Genomic DNA, 14,332 nt, shown 5'->3' with positions numbered 1-14,332 from the left:
TATGCCTATAAACAAAAACTCTATTGACAGTGCATTGTGGAGGTTAATTTTTGACCATACTATGAACAAGCATACATTATAAGCTTTCCAAAAGATATCTCCTAGAAAACAGATCTTCAGATCAGAGGGACCAAGACATGTTTCAGCCACACCTCAAGTTAGGACTGGAGGGTGGGGTTGGGGGAGGTTGGGGAGCACAAAACTCTTTTGGGAACCCCTGCCCAGGTGTTTGCCTTCCCTCAGCACCTACCTGCCAAAGGAGATGACAAAATGTGGCTTGGAGAGGTGCCCCAAAGCTACCATTCAGCCAGCAGCCCTGAAAAGTTTGGGTCAGCCTGCTACTGGGGTATGAGAATGGGGAATGCTGCCAATGGGCAGCTTGTCTCTTTAAGCTGAAGATTTTAAATATAGCAGAGATGAAAAACTTGTGCAGTGACTTTACTCCTGTATTTCTGCCAGTTTAACTGAATAAAAGACCACTCTATACTCAAGGTGTGGATCAGACGGAGATCTCAAGGTGTTCATGGCTGGGGAAGGGTAAGTGAGCACATTGTGGGAGGTATTAATTAGTTCTTCATACTTTCTACTTAGCTCTTGGCTTCAGGGCTCCTCTGCCAAAGTCTTTTCTCATCGTTCCTCTTTTAGTGAGTTAATTGTATTCTACTTCTGGCGTCTAGGGTCAGTGGAGATTAATGACACTTTTTCTTGAATCAGCAGGAGCAAGCTTCAACAGGAAGCCAAGAGGTGTTAAACCTCCCGATCTGCTCTGGCTGGGAGCAGGAGTGATTGGGATGCAGGCAGATTTCAACACGCAGAACATGACGATGGGAGCACTGGCCTTGCTGGCATTGCTGGAGATAGGGACGTACTGGAGCACTGTGGTCTTCAGGGATCGGAGCTGAGTTTGTGAAATGAAGTGCAGATGCAGTAACTGCTGAGAAGCTGGGCCCAGCAGAGGGGCTGGGCAGCGTTCTCTCTCTTCAGGTGCTTCAAAAAAAGGATGTTCTCCATCTTGAGGGATGGATTAGATGCTTTTGTTATGAAGCTTTGCTTTGCTGGTTGGCATGTTGGAATGTAGGGAGCTGCTGGTGGGGAAAGAAAATCACAATAATCAGTGAGTGTTTGATAATGTTCCTTAAAATAGAGGCATGGTGTAAAAAAGTAGATGGGCGATATAATTGTGCAGATAAGAGATGTTGCAGTAATAGTATTAAAAGAGCTGTTGGTTTGTGAAATTAATGTACTTTGGTTTCTGATTCTGCAGTTGCCTGTGTACGCTGAAATGAAGCCTCAGGTCGCCAGGTCAGACCAGTGCTGTGTTAATGATTTCTCTCCAGCCAGAAATGTGGCAGTTCACCACATCTTTTTGGGAGGCAGTAACAGAATCTTCTACATGGCTATTTTAGCCTTTGTACTTGGCTCAAGATTGCTGTCTTACTTAGTGCCGTATGATAGATTTTCTTTCAAATTGAATTGTTCTAAGGACAAACAGGTTACTAAAAATGTAAACAAAACCCAGCAGTATGAAAGGGAACCTGCTGATTAAAATGTGCTGAGAACTAATGAGCACAGGTAGAGCGAGTACATTCATATTCCTGCGCTTGACTGGAAGTGACTGGAGTGGAGGAAACAAGATAGCTGCAACATAAAACATTTCCAAGAAGATCTTCGCTGATAAAGAAAAAAGTATTGATGAAAAACTAACAGCAGTGGTCTCTCCCAAACAATCATTCTAGGACATTGTGTTCTCTCTCCTCCACTGTGTGTAAGTAAATGAATAATCTGTGACCGACCTGTCTGGGAAGGGGATAATTGGGGTTGCTCAAGTGAACTGAGGGGGGAAGTTATCTCTGGGGAGTGTGTACTTCCCTGGAGAAAGTTTCTTTATTTTCCTTTTCTGCTGTTACTTTACTGGAGAGGTGAGGCAACACCACAACATGTTACATTTGAATAATACAGATTTACTTGTGGATGGTGCAGACTTTTTAGAAAAACATAATGCAACTGTATTGAGAATGCCATTAACCCACAGAGGTCTTCTTTTTCAAAGACAGGGTACAGATTTAAGGTATACAGTCTTCTAAATTCAACTGGGCAAACCTCTTGGAATTGAAAAATTTTTGGTGCTTATTATCATGTTTCAGAGATTCACAGGAGTGGTCTGAGCAGGTAGAGGCTGGAGAATGAGCATGTTGTGTTTCTTCTCACATTCATTTTATGAAGGATGTAAAGCTCTGTTAGGTAAGTCAAGTGGGATGCAGGAAAATGTCGCCCCTCCCAGTGTACTTCAGCTGTCACTGTGAAAAGCCAGAAAGATTTTTCATGCTGTACTTTGTTAATGACCATCCCACAGCATCTGAGAAGGAAAACTCATTCTCTGTGTTCAGATGGAGAATGGAGTAGAGGCTGGAAGAAGGTGAAAGGGAGATAGAAAACATGAGAGCTTTTCTATATGCAGGTTAAGTCAAGTTTTAAAGGCATTAAGAGATTAAGTCCTTGCAAACAAGCTCAAAGCTGACTGGTTCTTAAGAAAATGCGTGGAACACAGCCTGGATAAAGCACAGTGAACAATGTCAGGCTTGTAAAGAAGGCAAAGATAAATAGGGCTCATGTTTGTGCTTTTAAAACTATCTTTAGATTTAAAAAATCAGCTTACAATGATATGTACAAACTGTCTTTCTTTAGACAATTTTTAATATATGCAGACATCACAGTAGCAACGTGCAATCGCACTGACTGGTTCAAATTTAAGTTCATTGTGGTTCTTCAGCAGAAGACCTGCGAAACTGAAAATAAATCTAGGGTAAGTCTCCAAGTCTATAGCCATCTACAGCAAATAACTACACTATTTTTAAAAACAACAGAAATAATCCTGGTGGAGTATAAAGTACCTACTTTATACATGATGAAAATAATACATTATCAAAAAATCACTAGTATGTTGGAATTGAAATGTTTCATCTTCACTGTGTTTTTTTACATCATGATCTGTATCTTCAAACACAATTACAGAGCAGTACTGTCATAGTAAAGCCTAACAGCAATTTAATTTGATTGACTTGGTAATTAGCCTTTCTTCTTCCAAAATTGGAAGCCTTCTTTCTTCAAAGATGATTGAATCTCAGAGTTTTAAGTGTGATTCCATTGCAGTCTTGTGTATTGAACATGTATGCAAGCTTTTCTGTGATAGTTTTTGCTTTCATTACAGATGTTTTGTGAGAAAGAGATAGCAAAGTAAAAAGTGGTGGAGGTAGAAACCGGATGGGAGTATTAATTCAATTTCCAAATGACAGAAGGAGCTCAAGTGTTTTCCCAGATCACTTTTTCTGTGTCATGTAACATTAATCATACTCAAAAGGTGAAAGTGTGATTTTAGAACTAAGGCATTGGTATTCACCATATAAATATGTCTAGCAAGTGTATTGTAAACCCAGACTGGGGTATGGGTGTGCTTGTGTGGTAGCTGCTAAGGTGGATTTATCCTTCCTTGCTTACCTTGCTTCACTGAGGATTAGAAAGAGGGCATTAGTCTAAAATACTGCATTGCATTTTTTTGCTATCTGTTCCCCTTGGATCAGGGTCAGAGACAAGTCTCGGCACTGCTGTGAGCACTGCAGTGGTGTCTGAGCCAGCTGCCTGATTGCGCTACAAGAACTGGAAAGGGAGAGATGAAGTAATCTTGTCTTTTCAGTCTAATTGCTGTCCTAAATACGTGTGCTTTGTTCATCGTGCAGTGAATCCCAAGAAATTTTATTCCATGAGTACGGGTCTGTGGTAGACTTTTGAAATGTGCCGTAGCTGCTTACGTGAGCCTCAAAAATATGGAGCAGCAGTCAGTCTTTAGAACTGTGTAAGCATTAGGGTGAAAAGAAAAATCGTCTTTGGAAATTGTTTCTAAAATCTCTTAAACTTGTGGGCATAGATCTTTGATTTCCAATCAAGGTGAGGGGCTCACTAAAACTCTGTGGGTGTAGGAAGTCACATTAGTCCTCAGAGTACATTTCCAGCAATTTAAATTACCGGAACATTTATTTTTATTACAGATGATTCTTGATCTCTGTTTGTACTTCTGTGGATTTCAATCATAATGTAATATGAATTGATTTCTGTCCCTGAGAGCTAATGACAGACCTGGTTTCTTTGAAACACTCAAATTGGTTATACTGTGTGTCTCATGCAAAGCCAAAGGACTTATTATCCGGGATAAAGCAAGCACCTAGATTCACAGGTCAAAAACAAGTCTCTTTGTTGGCTTCCTGGTAATTTCAAATTGGTTGAAATGGTTAAGATATTTGAAGAAGTGTACTAGATCATAAAACAAAACACAAACCTGTGTGTTCCTCCACTGTGAATTTTATGTTCTCCAGATTCAGGACTATTGCAAGACCTTGTTTCCCTAGTGGGGACAAAGCAGGTTGATGCCAGATGCTGGGTGCTTCACTACCATTCTGCTCAGCACCCAGGGCTCAGGGTCTCTTAGAAATTGTTTGATAACATATGACTATTACTGAAAAGCATTTGTGTGAGTCAAACAATTGAAAACAGAAGTTAGATTCTCTCTAGGAACCTGTACGTTTTTCTTTTTCTTCCCCTCCCCTCCCATCTTTTTCCCTTTTTTTTATTTTCTAGTTTAATTGACATTGATTTTGTTCTTCATTACGTTGTTTGACAAGTTGGTATGTGCTGATATTTGGTATTGCCAATGGAATGATTTCGGAAGTTGCTTCTTCAGTGCCGTGTCTCATTCTCAGCCTGCACACGAGCAGAGCTGCCAGCACAGGCGTCCCGCAGAGCTCCTGGGCTGGCGTCCTTTTCCATCCTCCTTGTCCCCCTCACGTATTCTCTCTGAATTTGTTTCCATCTCTGCTGTTTGGCTGTCTTCAGTCTGTCAACTCTTCAAAACTGGGAAGTGTGTAATAAATTACACATGTATTGTGCAGTCCATGTGTTCTGATTTAAATACTCTGTCTTAAGATGACATGATGAGTGTAAGATGTGTTCTTTGGGTCTTAATGTGTGAATACAGTCCAAATCAAGCAATAAAATATTCAAAGTATTAATCTGCTTTTAAATATACTTTTAAACCAGCCCTGCACACAGTGTATTGTAGCGGAGTACAGGTTGAGCCAGTTTTTATTGCCAGGTAGTAGGAAATGCATTTACAGATGTTTTTCCTGATAATTCACATAACCATTTTGCAAGGTAAGTAGTAGCTGCCAAAGGGACAATGAACTACTGCTCTCCCTAACCTGCTAACCATTGTTAGTGTGTTAATAATGTGTCATTTTTATACTTGCCTTTAACAGCTCTACAAAGCACATTGTGCCAGTTTTCCCAATACGAGTACTTTGTGCTGATACGTGTAATAGCCAGAAACGTCAGTGCCACTCCAGTCTAATTACATGCTCTCGTTTTTATTCCTTCCAGGTTTATTCCCATTTATAGGGGACCAAGTCACACGTACAAGATACAGAGGCTGACAGAATCCACTTGTTACTCATTCAGAATACAGGCGGTCAATGATGCAGGGGAGGGACCTTTCTCAGAAGTCTGTACTTTCTGCACAACTAAGTCAGTCCCACCTGCTATCAAAGGTATGTCATACTTTTTTGTTTTTACATATGCATAAGAAACATGTAATTATTTAAGTAACTGGTAAGTATGCAGTGAGTTTGTAAGAATTAACATAAGTATGAAATCACAGGAAAATCAGTTTCTGCTGCTTGTACATTTTTGTGAATTGTGAGGTTAGTTACATTATGGTGGGAAGCTATATTATCATCCAAAAAACATGCGAACAATATAAATATGATACCAGCCACTGTTGTTGTACATAAACTGTTAAAATGCTGCTGCTAACAATAATGGTTAGCAAGGGATTGCTCTGGATACTGCAGCACTCCAGTGAGGGGTGTAACAGCTTTAGTATACATGTGTACATACCAACTTAAGCATTAGTAAAGTTGCAGGTGTTGTGTAGGTGATGTTCAGCATAGCACTTCAGAGTTTATTTTTCCTTTAATATATAAAATTAGTAATGATATTTCACATACATAAAGCATTAATTCTTTATCTCACTTAGCATGTGTTCCCCTAGAAGAACAAAAGGCCTAATTAAATTAAGTTTTATAATGAAAAGTCTTTAACTCTAAATTTTTGGCCAAAGTAATTTTGCTCCTTCCTTCCAAGGAGAAGTGTTACAAAGGCAGCAGATTCACTGAATCGGCTGCGAGATAAACTGAGCTGAAATCAGATGCACTGTTTTCTCCTGTGTGCTGAAAACTCCTTTGCCAAGCAGTACCATTTACTGTGAGGAACAGCAGCTGTTAAGTTGTCAGAGGTTTCATTTGTTCGGCTGTATTTAAAATCTAGCTTTGGTGATTTCATACCATTCATGATCAAAGATTTAGAGAGGGGAAAACACTGCTGGGGTGTAATTTCCTTGGTTCCCGGGTTGGCTGCTCTGAATCACCCCCAGCAAGAACAAGTCTCAAGCACAGAGAGAACATCAGGAGATTGGCTTCATTACCCTAAAATATGTGAGAATCCCGCCTTTGTTTTTATCTGGATATCCCCTGGGTTTTGCCATTTGCTTCAGTGCTGTTTCTGGAAGGAGATATCTGTATGTACTTAGTGTCAAGTTCAAGGGTAAAAATACCCATCAGTGAATTATCCTGATTCCTAAGATAACACCACCCAGGAAAGTGAAGGGAGCTCACACTGGGTGGTCCAGGCTAGTGTAGGTGAGGGTAGCAAGGACAATGTGCTTCACAGCTTCAGCATCTCCATGTTGTCCGAGTGCCGAGACACAGGCACCTGTCACTCATGGATGCTGAGTCCATGTTGCTGTTGCTTGTCTCAGCTGCTCTAAGTGGATAAAACTAGCAAAGGGATGCCGGCATGCATTGTAGTCACTTTTTCGTTTTGTTGGCTAGAAATCCATTTTATTAAATTCGGATCTCACCTAAGTTTTTGTTTTGAACTCCCTGCCTGCCAGTTTAGTTCCTGTTAAGTATGACTCATGCTCTGGACTGAATGTCAAGCAGTTAAGATATGGTGGAAATACCGGGTTGTGCGTGGGCTGGGACCACAGGTACATGACGAAATACCGGCTTTTACAGAGAAAAGGGCACAACAAAAACGGCACTAGTTAGCAGAGCTGCAGGGAGGTAATGCTATAGGGAAAAGAGATCTGTTGAGGCAAAATGGTGGTGTTGATTCCCTTCCACATTCAGAGCAATACAAAGGAACGTAGGTGATAAACTTACTACACTTCTTTGTGTATCAGAAGCACCTGTTTATTCTCCTATAAAGTATCCCAGTTACACACTTAGTGATACCAACCCTAAAACAGCAAATGGCAGCGTTTTCTAAGTGTCAGACAAAAATCTTCATGTGTCAGGGTGAGGGATGGAAGGAGGAGGGAAAATAATTGAGAATGTTGTTGTCAGCTGAGATTAAGGCATCTATTATCAGTCTCTCAACACAGGCAGACGTGCAGAGGGAACCAAATGGATATTGATTACATTTCGGTCCATGTATGATTCCTCTATTCCTCTTGGGTGGCAATGAATTAGTCTAAATTTGTGTAATGTATGCAGCAGCAGCATCTCTTTCTTTGATAGACTATCCTGTTGCTTGTTTTCGTAGGGTTGGGAATCTGTATTACCTTTAACAAGCTCATGTCCTTGCACGTGCACATGTTAAATGCTTGGTAAAGTGTTTAGCACTGTTTTTTTTCTCCCTGATATGTATATATATGTGTGTGTGTGTATATGTATGTGTGTATATATGTGTGTGTGTGTGTGTATATGTATTTTTATTATTGTTATTTTATTTTATTTTTTCTCCTCATATGCTTGCTCGCTTTGCCTCGTCAAGAGGCTGGTGGACCCTGGTGCTGTTGAAGTTGTTTTGATGCCTTCTTGTGACAGATGCTTAGTTGTACATATAAACATGCTGCTCGGCTCACCCGTGAGCTTGCTGTCGGGCATACTTTGGTGACTTTTGGCTTTCAGCTGGTGAGAGATCCTCTCCCAAGGACAGCAGCATCGTAACAGCTGGCAAATTGAATTTCTGTAGAGTTTTAGTGGAATCACTAGTCTAAGCCTGCCTAGAAACAGCAGGTCTGACCACCTTAGTGTCAGGCTCAGAATTAGATACTAGTCCAAGTCTTTAAAATTAAACTTGTACTTTTGCTTCTTAGGTTCAACTTCATCTCTAATACAGAAGATTATTTAGCTTCCTTTCTCACGTTTCTCCTGCTGTTTTTCCCAAATAAAGTGTATGATATTGTTTCTCTTTTTCAATGACGCATAGGATGGGAGGAAAATGCAGGTATCTCCACTGGCACAGGTGTTTGCTCAAACCTTCAGGCAGTTACTGCTTTTATTTGTGCCAGCGTAATTCGTGCATTGGCTTCTGCTTTGAAAAGATCAGTACACAGTGTTGCAATTGAATTTTGAAAGTTTGGAGTTTTTTACCATATCCACTCCCTCTTTCTAGTGGCTCGCAGAGCAGATAGATGAGAGATGCTCCAACAGCTCGCTGTCTTGAGGAAGTGATCTGGGTTCCACATTAAATTTCTTCAGAGCTTGTTAATCAGCTCTAAATTTCACCCCAGTTTCTATGAGCAGCAGTTGTAATTAATACCGCAAAAATCCTGAACTGCTTAATCACACAAGACTGTCCTGAAATAAATGTGACTTTTGAGTGCCTTAAAAATCCAGCAGTTTTACTTCTTTCATCCAGTGGTGATAGCGATTTGATTTTTAGCCACATAGAGTCCAGATTATGTGCTACTAACCCTGTGATGTCCTGAAGTTCTCTTTTAAAAATGTTCTCGTATATATTACAATGTGCATAAAATGAACAAGATTTCAACGCAGTCTTTAATTAAAGGTTAACATGTCTAATTTTATTGTAGCCCCTCGAGTGACACAGTTGGGAGGAAACGCCTGTGAAATTACCTGGGAAATGGTCCCACCCATCAAGGGAGATCCTGTTAGTTACACTCTGCAGGTACTGGTTGGGAGAGAATCTGAATACAAGCAGGTAGGAAAACAGTTTCATTTTAATAATGCTAAATTGATGATATAATGGAAATGTTTTTGAACACTGTGCTGCTTCTTTCTTACTGTATTGAATTGCAGCCTATGGTAGTGTGTCATGAACTATGGTAAACACTAAGTCAAAAACAAGGGCTGTAATAGGTTGGGTTTTTCCCCAGGGGGTATATAGAGCATCCTCATCTTAATGGAGTGATGTGCATTCTGTCCATAGTTAATCACTATTTTGAACTGAAGTAACCTTTGAAAAGTTACAGTTCTGCCCACCCACACTTTTTTCCCAACTGGCTAGTGCTAACCATTGTCTGAAGATGAGAAGATGAAGTAGGCAAATTATCTTCTTTGTTCACTAAGCCAATTCCAAGTCCATTCATCAAGGGTTTCGGTCAAGTACCCAACTTTTAATTGGTTTGTTCAGCCATCCCATCCCTGTCTAAGGTTTGGATGCACAGGTGTGTAAACTACTACATATCAGCTGCCCTACAAAAAACTGTGTCTATTCTTGTGCCGTGGAAATAAATGAATGAAATATGGCTGATTCTTTTTTCCTTGTCTGTCATGATTGGAGGTCACATGGGGATGTTTCCCCAGAGCACCTGAAACAGAACAACTCATTCACAGCTAGATCTTTTATTTCATCTGTCACACCTCTGATGGCGTGATTTACAGTGCACTTCATTTGTGCCCTGTCCTCTCCCTGTCCTTTCTTTCATTGTCATTCCAAATAAGTCCAGATTAGGGCATGAGAAATGTTGAACCTTAAACTGAATTCTTAAAAAAGTGAGTAAGGTAGTACTTTGCAACTGTCTTTGCTCTTCTTCAGTCTGTTTTTGAGCATCACTGCAAATAAATGAATTATCAAAAATAACATAAATAAATGCAAGACAATTCATGTGGATGCTAAAGATTCAGAAACCTAACTATTGTTTTTGTCAGGAAACATTTTTGGTGCTAGTATAGGTAATAAAACCTCTGTGTACTGTGTTGGCCTCATAACGTAAGTGGTAAGTGGATAAGTGGGCCCATTTTGCTGTTGCTTGATTTACAAAGTAGCCTTGATGTGTAATATCCACGCACAGCTTTCTTAGGCTTAGCTTCAGTGCTTCAGATGTTCTGGGTGTCCCTGGGGAGAACTGGGCAGGCTTCATGTTCCTTTAAGGCAGGTGATGGCTTAATCCTTGCAGTCAAGAAATTGTGGTATGAAAAAGCCCAGCAATAAAGGGAATAAAAAGTACCTTCAGGGCCTTAAGTTGAAAGTCTTCATTTCTCAAGAAGCATGACCCTGCAGAGGGGTGTTTTGCTTGAGTTTTTCACAAGTGACTCACCAGAAGTAGCTCCTGGCAGGGATGCTCAAAGCTGACACTGTGACTTCTGTAGTTGGGCTGGCTGATAACCGGCTGTGGGAAACAAAGAGAGTTCTGCTGTTTCACAGCCTCAGAAATCAGTTTCACTAATGAAAGTGATTTCTCTTTGTTACAAGTGAGGGTGTCTTCTCGGCCCTGGGCCACATCATGGACTTACTGCTTATGAGCTGAGCTGCAGTAGATGTGTGCATGCTCTTAGCTCCTATTATATGAATAGGAGATAAAATATATAAACATCTTTCAGTGACTTTTCTGGCCAATGCGTTTCACTTCACCTTCACTGTGGCATGCCTGTGATCACTTGCTACTCTTTAGCTGAAAAGTAATTTTAGTGATATGTTTATTACGTTTTAACTCCAGCTCCTAAATTTACTTTTAAATCTGTTTTGTTCCCTGCAAATGACATATATATCCAGCATATGTATCTCAGGGGCCATATTATATTAGAAAAGTTCTGCAAATTGTTTTAAAGGGTTGCGCAAATGAAAAATATTGTAGATTTTCAGGCTATTAAATACACCCATGAGAAAGAACGGTGTCATAAGTGACTGGAGTTTCTACAGCAGTCGCTACTGTATTTTGCGTGAACCAGGGATAGTATAGTTGGATAAGAAGGAGCAAAATAGTGGCATGAAGTAATTTTTTATGTCACTCTGGCATGGAAATAAATGCAACAAATAGCTATTTCAAGCTATTTATGGGCTATGCAGGACCTCATATCACATGTAGGGTCGCTCATCCTCAGATGCTTTCACCTTCGCTCACCCTCCAGGACAGTTCTCTCTGTTCTGTCACATGTTTTACACCAGCCCAAATGCAGATGAGAAGAGTTTCATAGAATAAAACTCCAGTTTTAAAATTACTTTAAAATTGAAACTTTTCAACTAATGAACATATAAAGCTGCTTCTCTGTTACAAATCTGTAATGCTCTCAATAGATCACGTTATTTGGAGCAGTTTAAAGGCAACTATTTAAAGCAAGGCCTTGAGCAGTTTTAACTAGTTTTGAGTCTGGTTAAAATAATAACCAGTTTCTTACAGAGAAATCTGTCAGATGAATTAGAAGAAATTAAACCTTTCAAGTGGGCATGTGTTCTAAATAGATTTTAACCAGTCTCTGATTCTTGATCTTCTTATTGCCATGCAAAATAGGCTTTTATTAATTATTAAATACCCTGGTCATTGCAATGGAGTGCAACAGCCAGGTAAGGTAATCTTAAACTTTCCAGTGTGTTGCTAATAGGGCAATTGTGGCTGTCATTTTTATTATTTGGAGCAGATAGAGGGGATTTGGAATTACTTAATGACACTGGTGAAATTGAGAAATACTTGCCTACAGGAATTCTCTGAGCTGTCTGGCTTGATCGATAGCATCAAATGCGGTAAGAGGCTTCAGCAGCAGTTTATTACTTGTGATGATATTTTCATGGAGGGAGCCAGGCAAAAAACTCATCATGTTTTTATTATATTCTTAGGCACCTAAGCAGAAAAGCTGTATTTAGGAACCTAAAGTGATAAATTGGATAGCCACTTTACTTTGACTTGTTGGCCACCAAAGCATAATGTGATACAAATAAAAAAGTATGCTGCTTTATACAGTCATATTTGGTTTAATATTTTTAAAGACCTTATGCATAATTGTCAGATGATTTTTTTTTACTCTGCATACATGAAGTCCATTCACAGAGTGTAACTGTGTTCCCAGGCAAGGGTGTATCTCTGTGCTGAGGACATCCCACGCTGGCTTAGCCTGGTCCCGCAGATGCTATTGGAGGCAAAATGGAGCTGGAACCAGTCGTGTTGCTGGGTGCTCCCTGCAGGCAGCTGGGACAATACAGAAGCTACTGCCAAAAGTGAACAATAATTAAGCACAAGAATTTGTTTCCCTGTTGCTGAGAGAGGACATAGGTCCACTCATGCTAAATACTCATTCAAGTATTGAAGGCAGGACAATTTCCACCACCTTCCTGGTTCTTGTGCAGGAAATGTTTTGTCTTTATCATTATAAAGTGGATTTTAATTCTTGTATTCAGTGTAATTTGACTGTTTTTCAAACTTTCTTTGAAGATGCCCTCCTCTCTCACTTCTCAGAAAAAGGCCAGACAGTCCTGTTGACAGCTGGCTTGAGTTAACTTGGTCATCTCTACTTATTAGACTGTAATGAAGATGCTAGTCCTTGATTTAGCTGAACTTAGGTTCCAGTTACACTGGTGTTCACCACTCTGACAGAACAAAACAAGTGAAAAACCCAATTAACTAGACAGGTTTTTTCAATGCAAAGACAGGTTGTATGTATCTCATACCTAGTGTCTGTTAAATGTAATTTATGAAGCTTAGATTGTAAAATTTTCCTTAAATGTCATTATTTGGATTTTACTGGATTTTCATTTTGGTTTAGAAGTGGTCATAGTGGTTGCAAAGGTTCAGTTATGCCACAGGCATATAGAGCTCCTCTGATCATGCATTTTGAAATGAAATCAATAATTACAACAGCACCAGAAAACATACCTTGCTTACACCTGTTTTGAAAGGATAGATGCTTTGAGTTATGCTGTCTCAGAATCTAAAGAAATGGGAGTGAGGTAAGTCTTCAAAGTAGAAGAATTCTGACTCTGGTCCTGTGGAAGAACACATCCTTTTTTAACTATTTGCTGAACCTACATTTACATGCCAAATGCCTGCATCTTTTCTTTGCATGGTCATTTATATTTGGGAGTAAACTGAAGTATTAACCACCTAGAAGATGTAGCATTGATGGTGGAGTAAGTGGAGGACAGTTGCCCTCAACAGTTGGGTGTTAGAAATAGAATTGCCATTGGAAAGTAGAGTAGCAGAGCCGTTCTTGGGATGAGGAACTCTGCAAACAGATATTTGAACCTTTGCGTTATTTCTGTGGACCGCTACAGCACTTGCAGTTTTGTTTTCCATGAAGTTACTATATTATTGTAACTTAGTGACTCACTTCTCATTGGCATTGGGAAGACAAGCAAAGACGACAAGAAAGGCAACAGTGAATGTCTGTGGTTGATCACGGAGATGTATGGTACGAATTTATTGTATTCGGTCACCTGAGCTCAAGTGAACTTCGCATGACTGTTGAGCACACTTGAAGGAGGGTAACAATTTTATTTAAATGTTGCTGCTTGATTTATGCCTCTGGGCCAAGAAACGGGAGCCAGTTAGAGGAATTCTAATTAGTCTGGAAACTCAGTCACCATCATTCAAACTATATTTGGAAAACCTGTCAAAGTTTAAAAGGAGGGGAGAGAATGAGTGAAAGGAAATACCTGAAATCCAACAACCAGGTTCCTAATGGAGGGATGAGTTTCAGGGGAGAGCATGGGCAGGAAAGCTGGCCTTTTAAGTGGTATTTATCTGAGCATGTCTATTATTTTTCCTTCTCTATTTCTTACTCTGGAGCAGCACTCAGGAACTCCTCTGGCTCAGGTTTAATTTAGCTCTTGTTACCCTTTCCCTAAGTGGATTTATCTCTTGGAGGGCAGCGATGCTCTCAGCCTTCTGGTCCCACAGCAGAGGGAAACCAGCTACATGAGCAAAGGAAGAAGTAGCTGAAATTCAGGATTTTTTTTTTTTTTTTTTTCAGCAGATACAGGCACTTTGTGACACATTTTTCATTTCATAAAATACCAGTTTCAACAACCCCCTCTTATATAAATTGTTGACTGGTTATTTGTTTTCAGAGTTCATAAATGTTTCCAGTGGTCTTTTTCCATTTAAGTTGCAAGACTCTCTGAGATCTTCTCGTATTGTGACTCATGCTCTGAGTCATGCAGTACCTATAATACATTTGATTAACATAAATATGTGATAGGTTTGGATTACTAAAGAACCAAATACAATACAACTGAGAGGAGCTTTTTTATACCTTAATAATATTTT

General features: G+C 39.8%; 1 protein-coding gene across 3 annotated transcripts in view; it reads left to right on the top strand.

The window, feature by feature from the left end:
- Positions 1-14,332, top strand: part of FNDC3B (fibronectin type III domain containing 3B) — a 194,860-nt gene that overhangs the window by 176,469 nt on the left and 4,059 nt on the right. For all 3 annotated transcript variants that reach the window (XM_065073843.1, XM_065073842.1, XM_065073841.1), the window contains exons 24-25: positions 5,428-5,594; positions 8,927-9,054. In XM_065073843.1, the coding sequence (XP_064929915.1) occupies positions 5,428-5,594; positions 8,927-9,054 (295 nt within the window). The remainder of the gene's footprint in view (positions 1-5,427; positions 5,595-8,926; positions 9,055-14,332) is intronic.

The sequence above is a fragment of the Columba livia genome, chromosome 9 (genome assembly GCF_036013475.1).
Source record: "Columba livia isolate bColLiv1 breed racing homer chromosome 9, bColLiv1.pat.W.v2, whole genome shotgun sequence".
NCBI classification, from domain to species: Eukaryota; Metazoa; Chordata; class Aves; order Columbiformes; family Columbidae; genus Columba; species Columba livia.
Note: the sequence above shows the minus strand (reverse complement) of the source record. Positions and strands in the feature narration are given on the sequence as shown.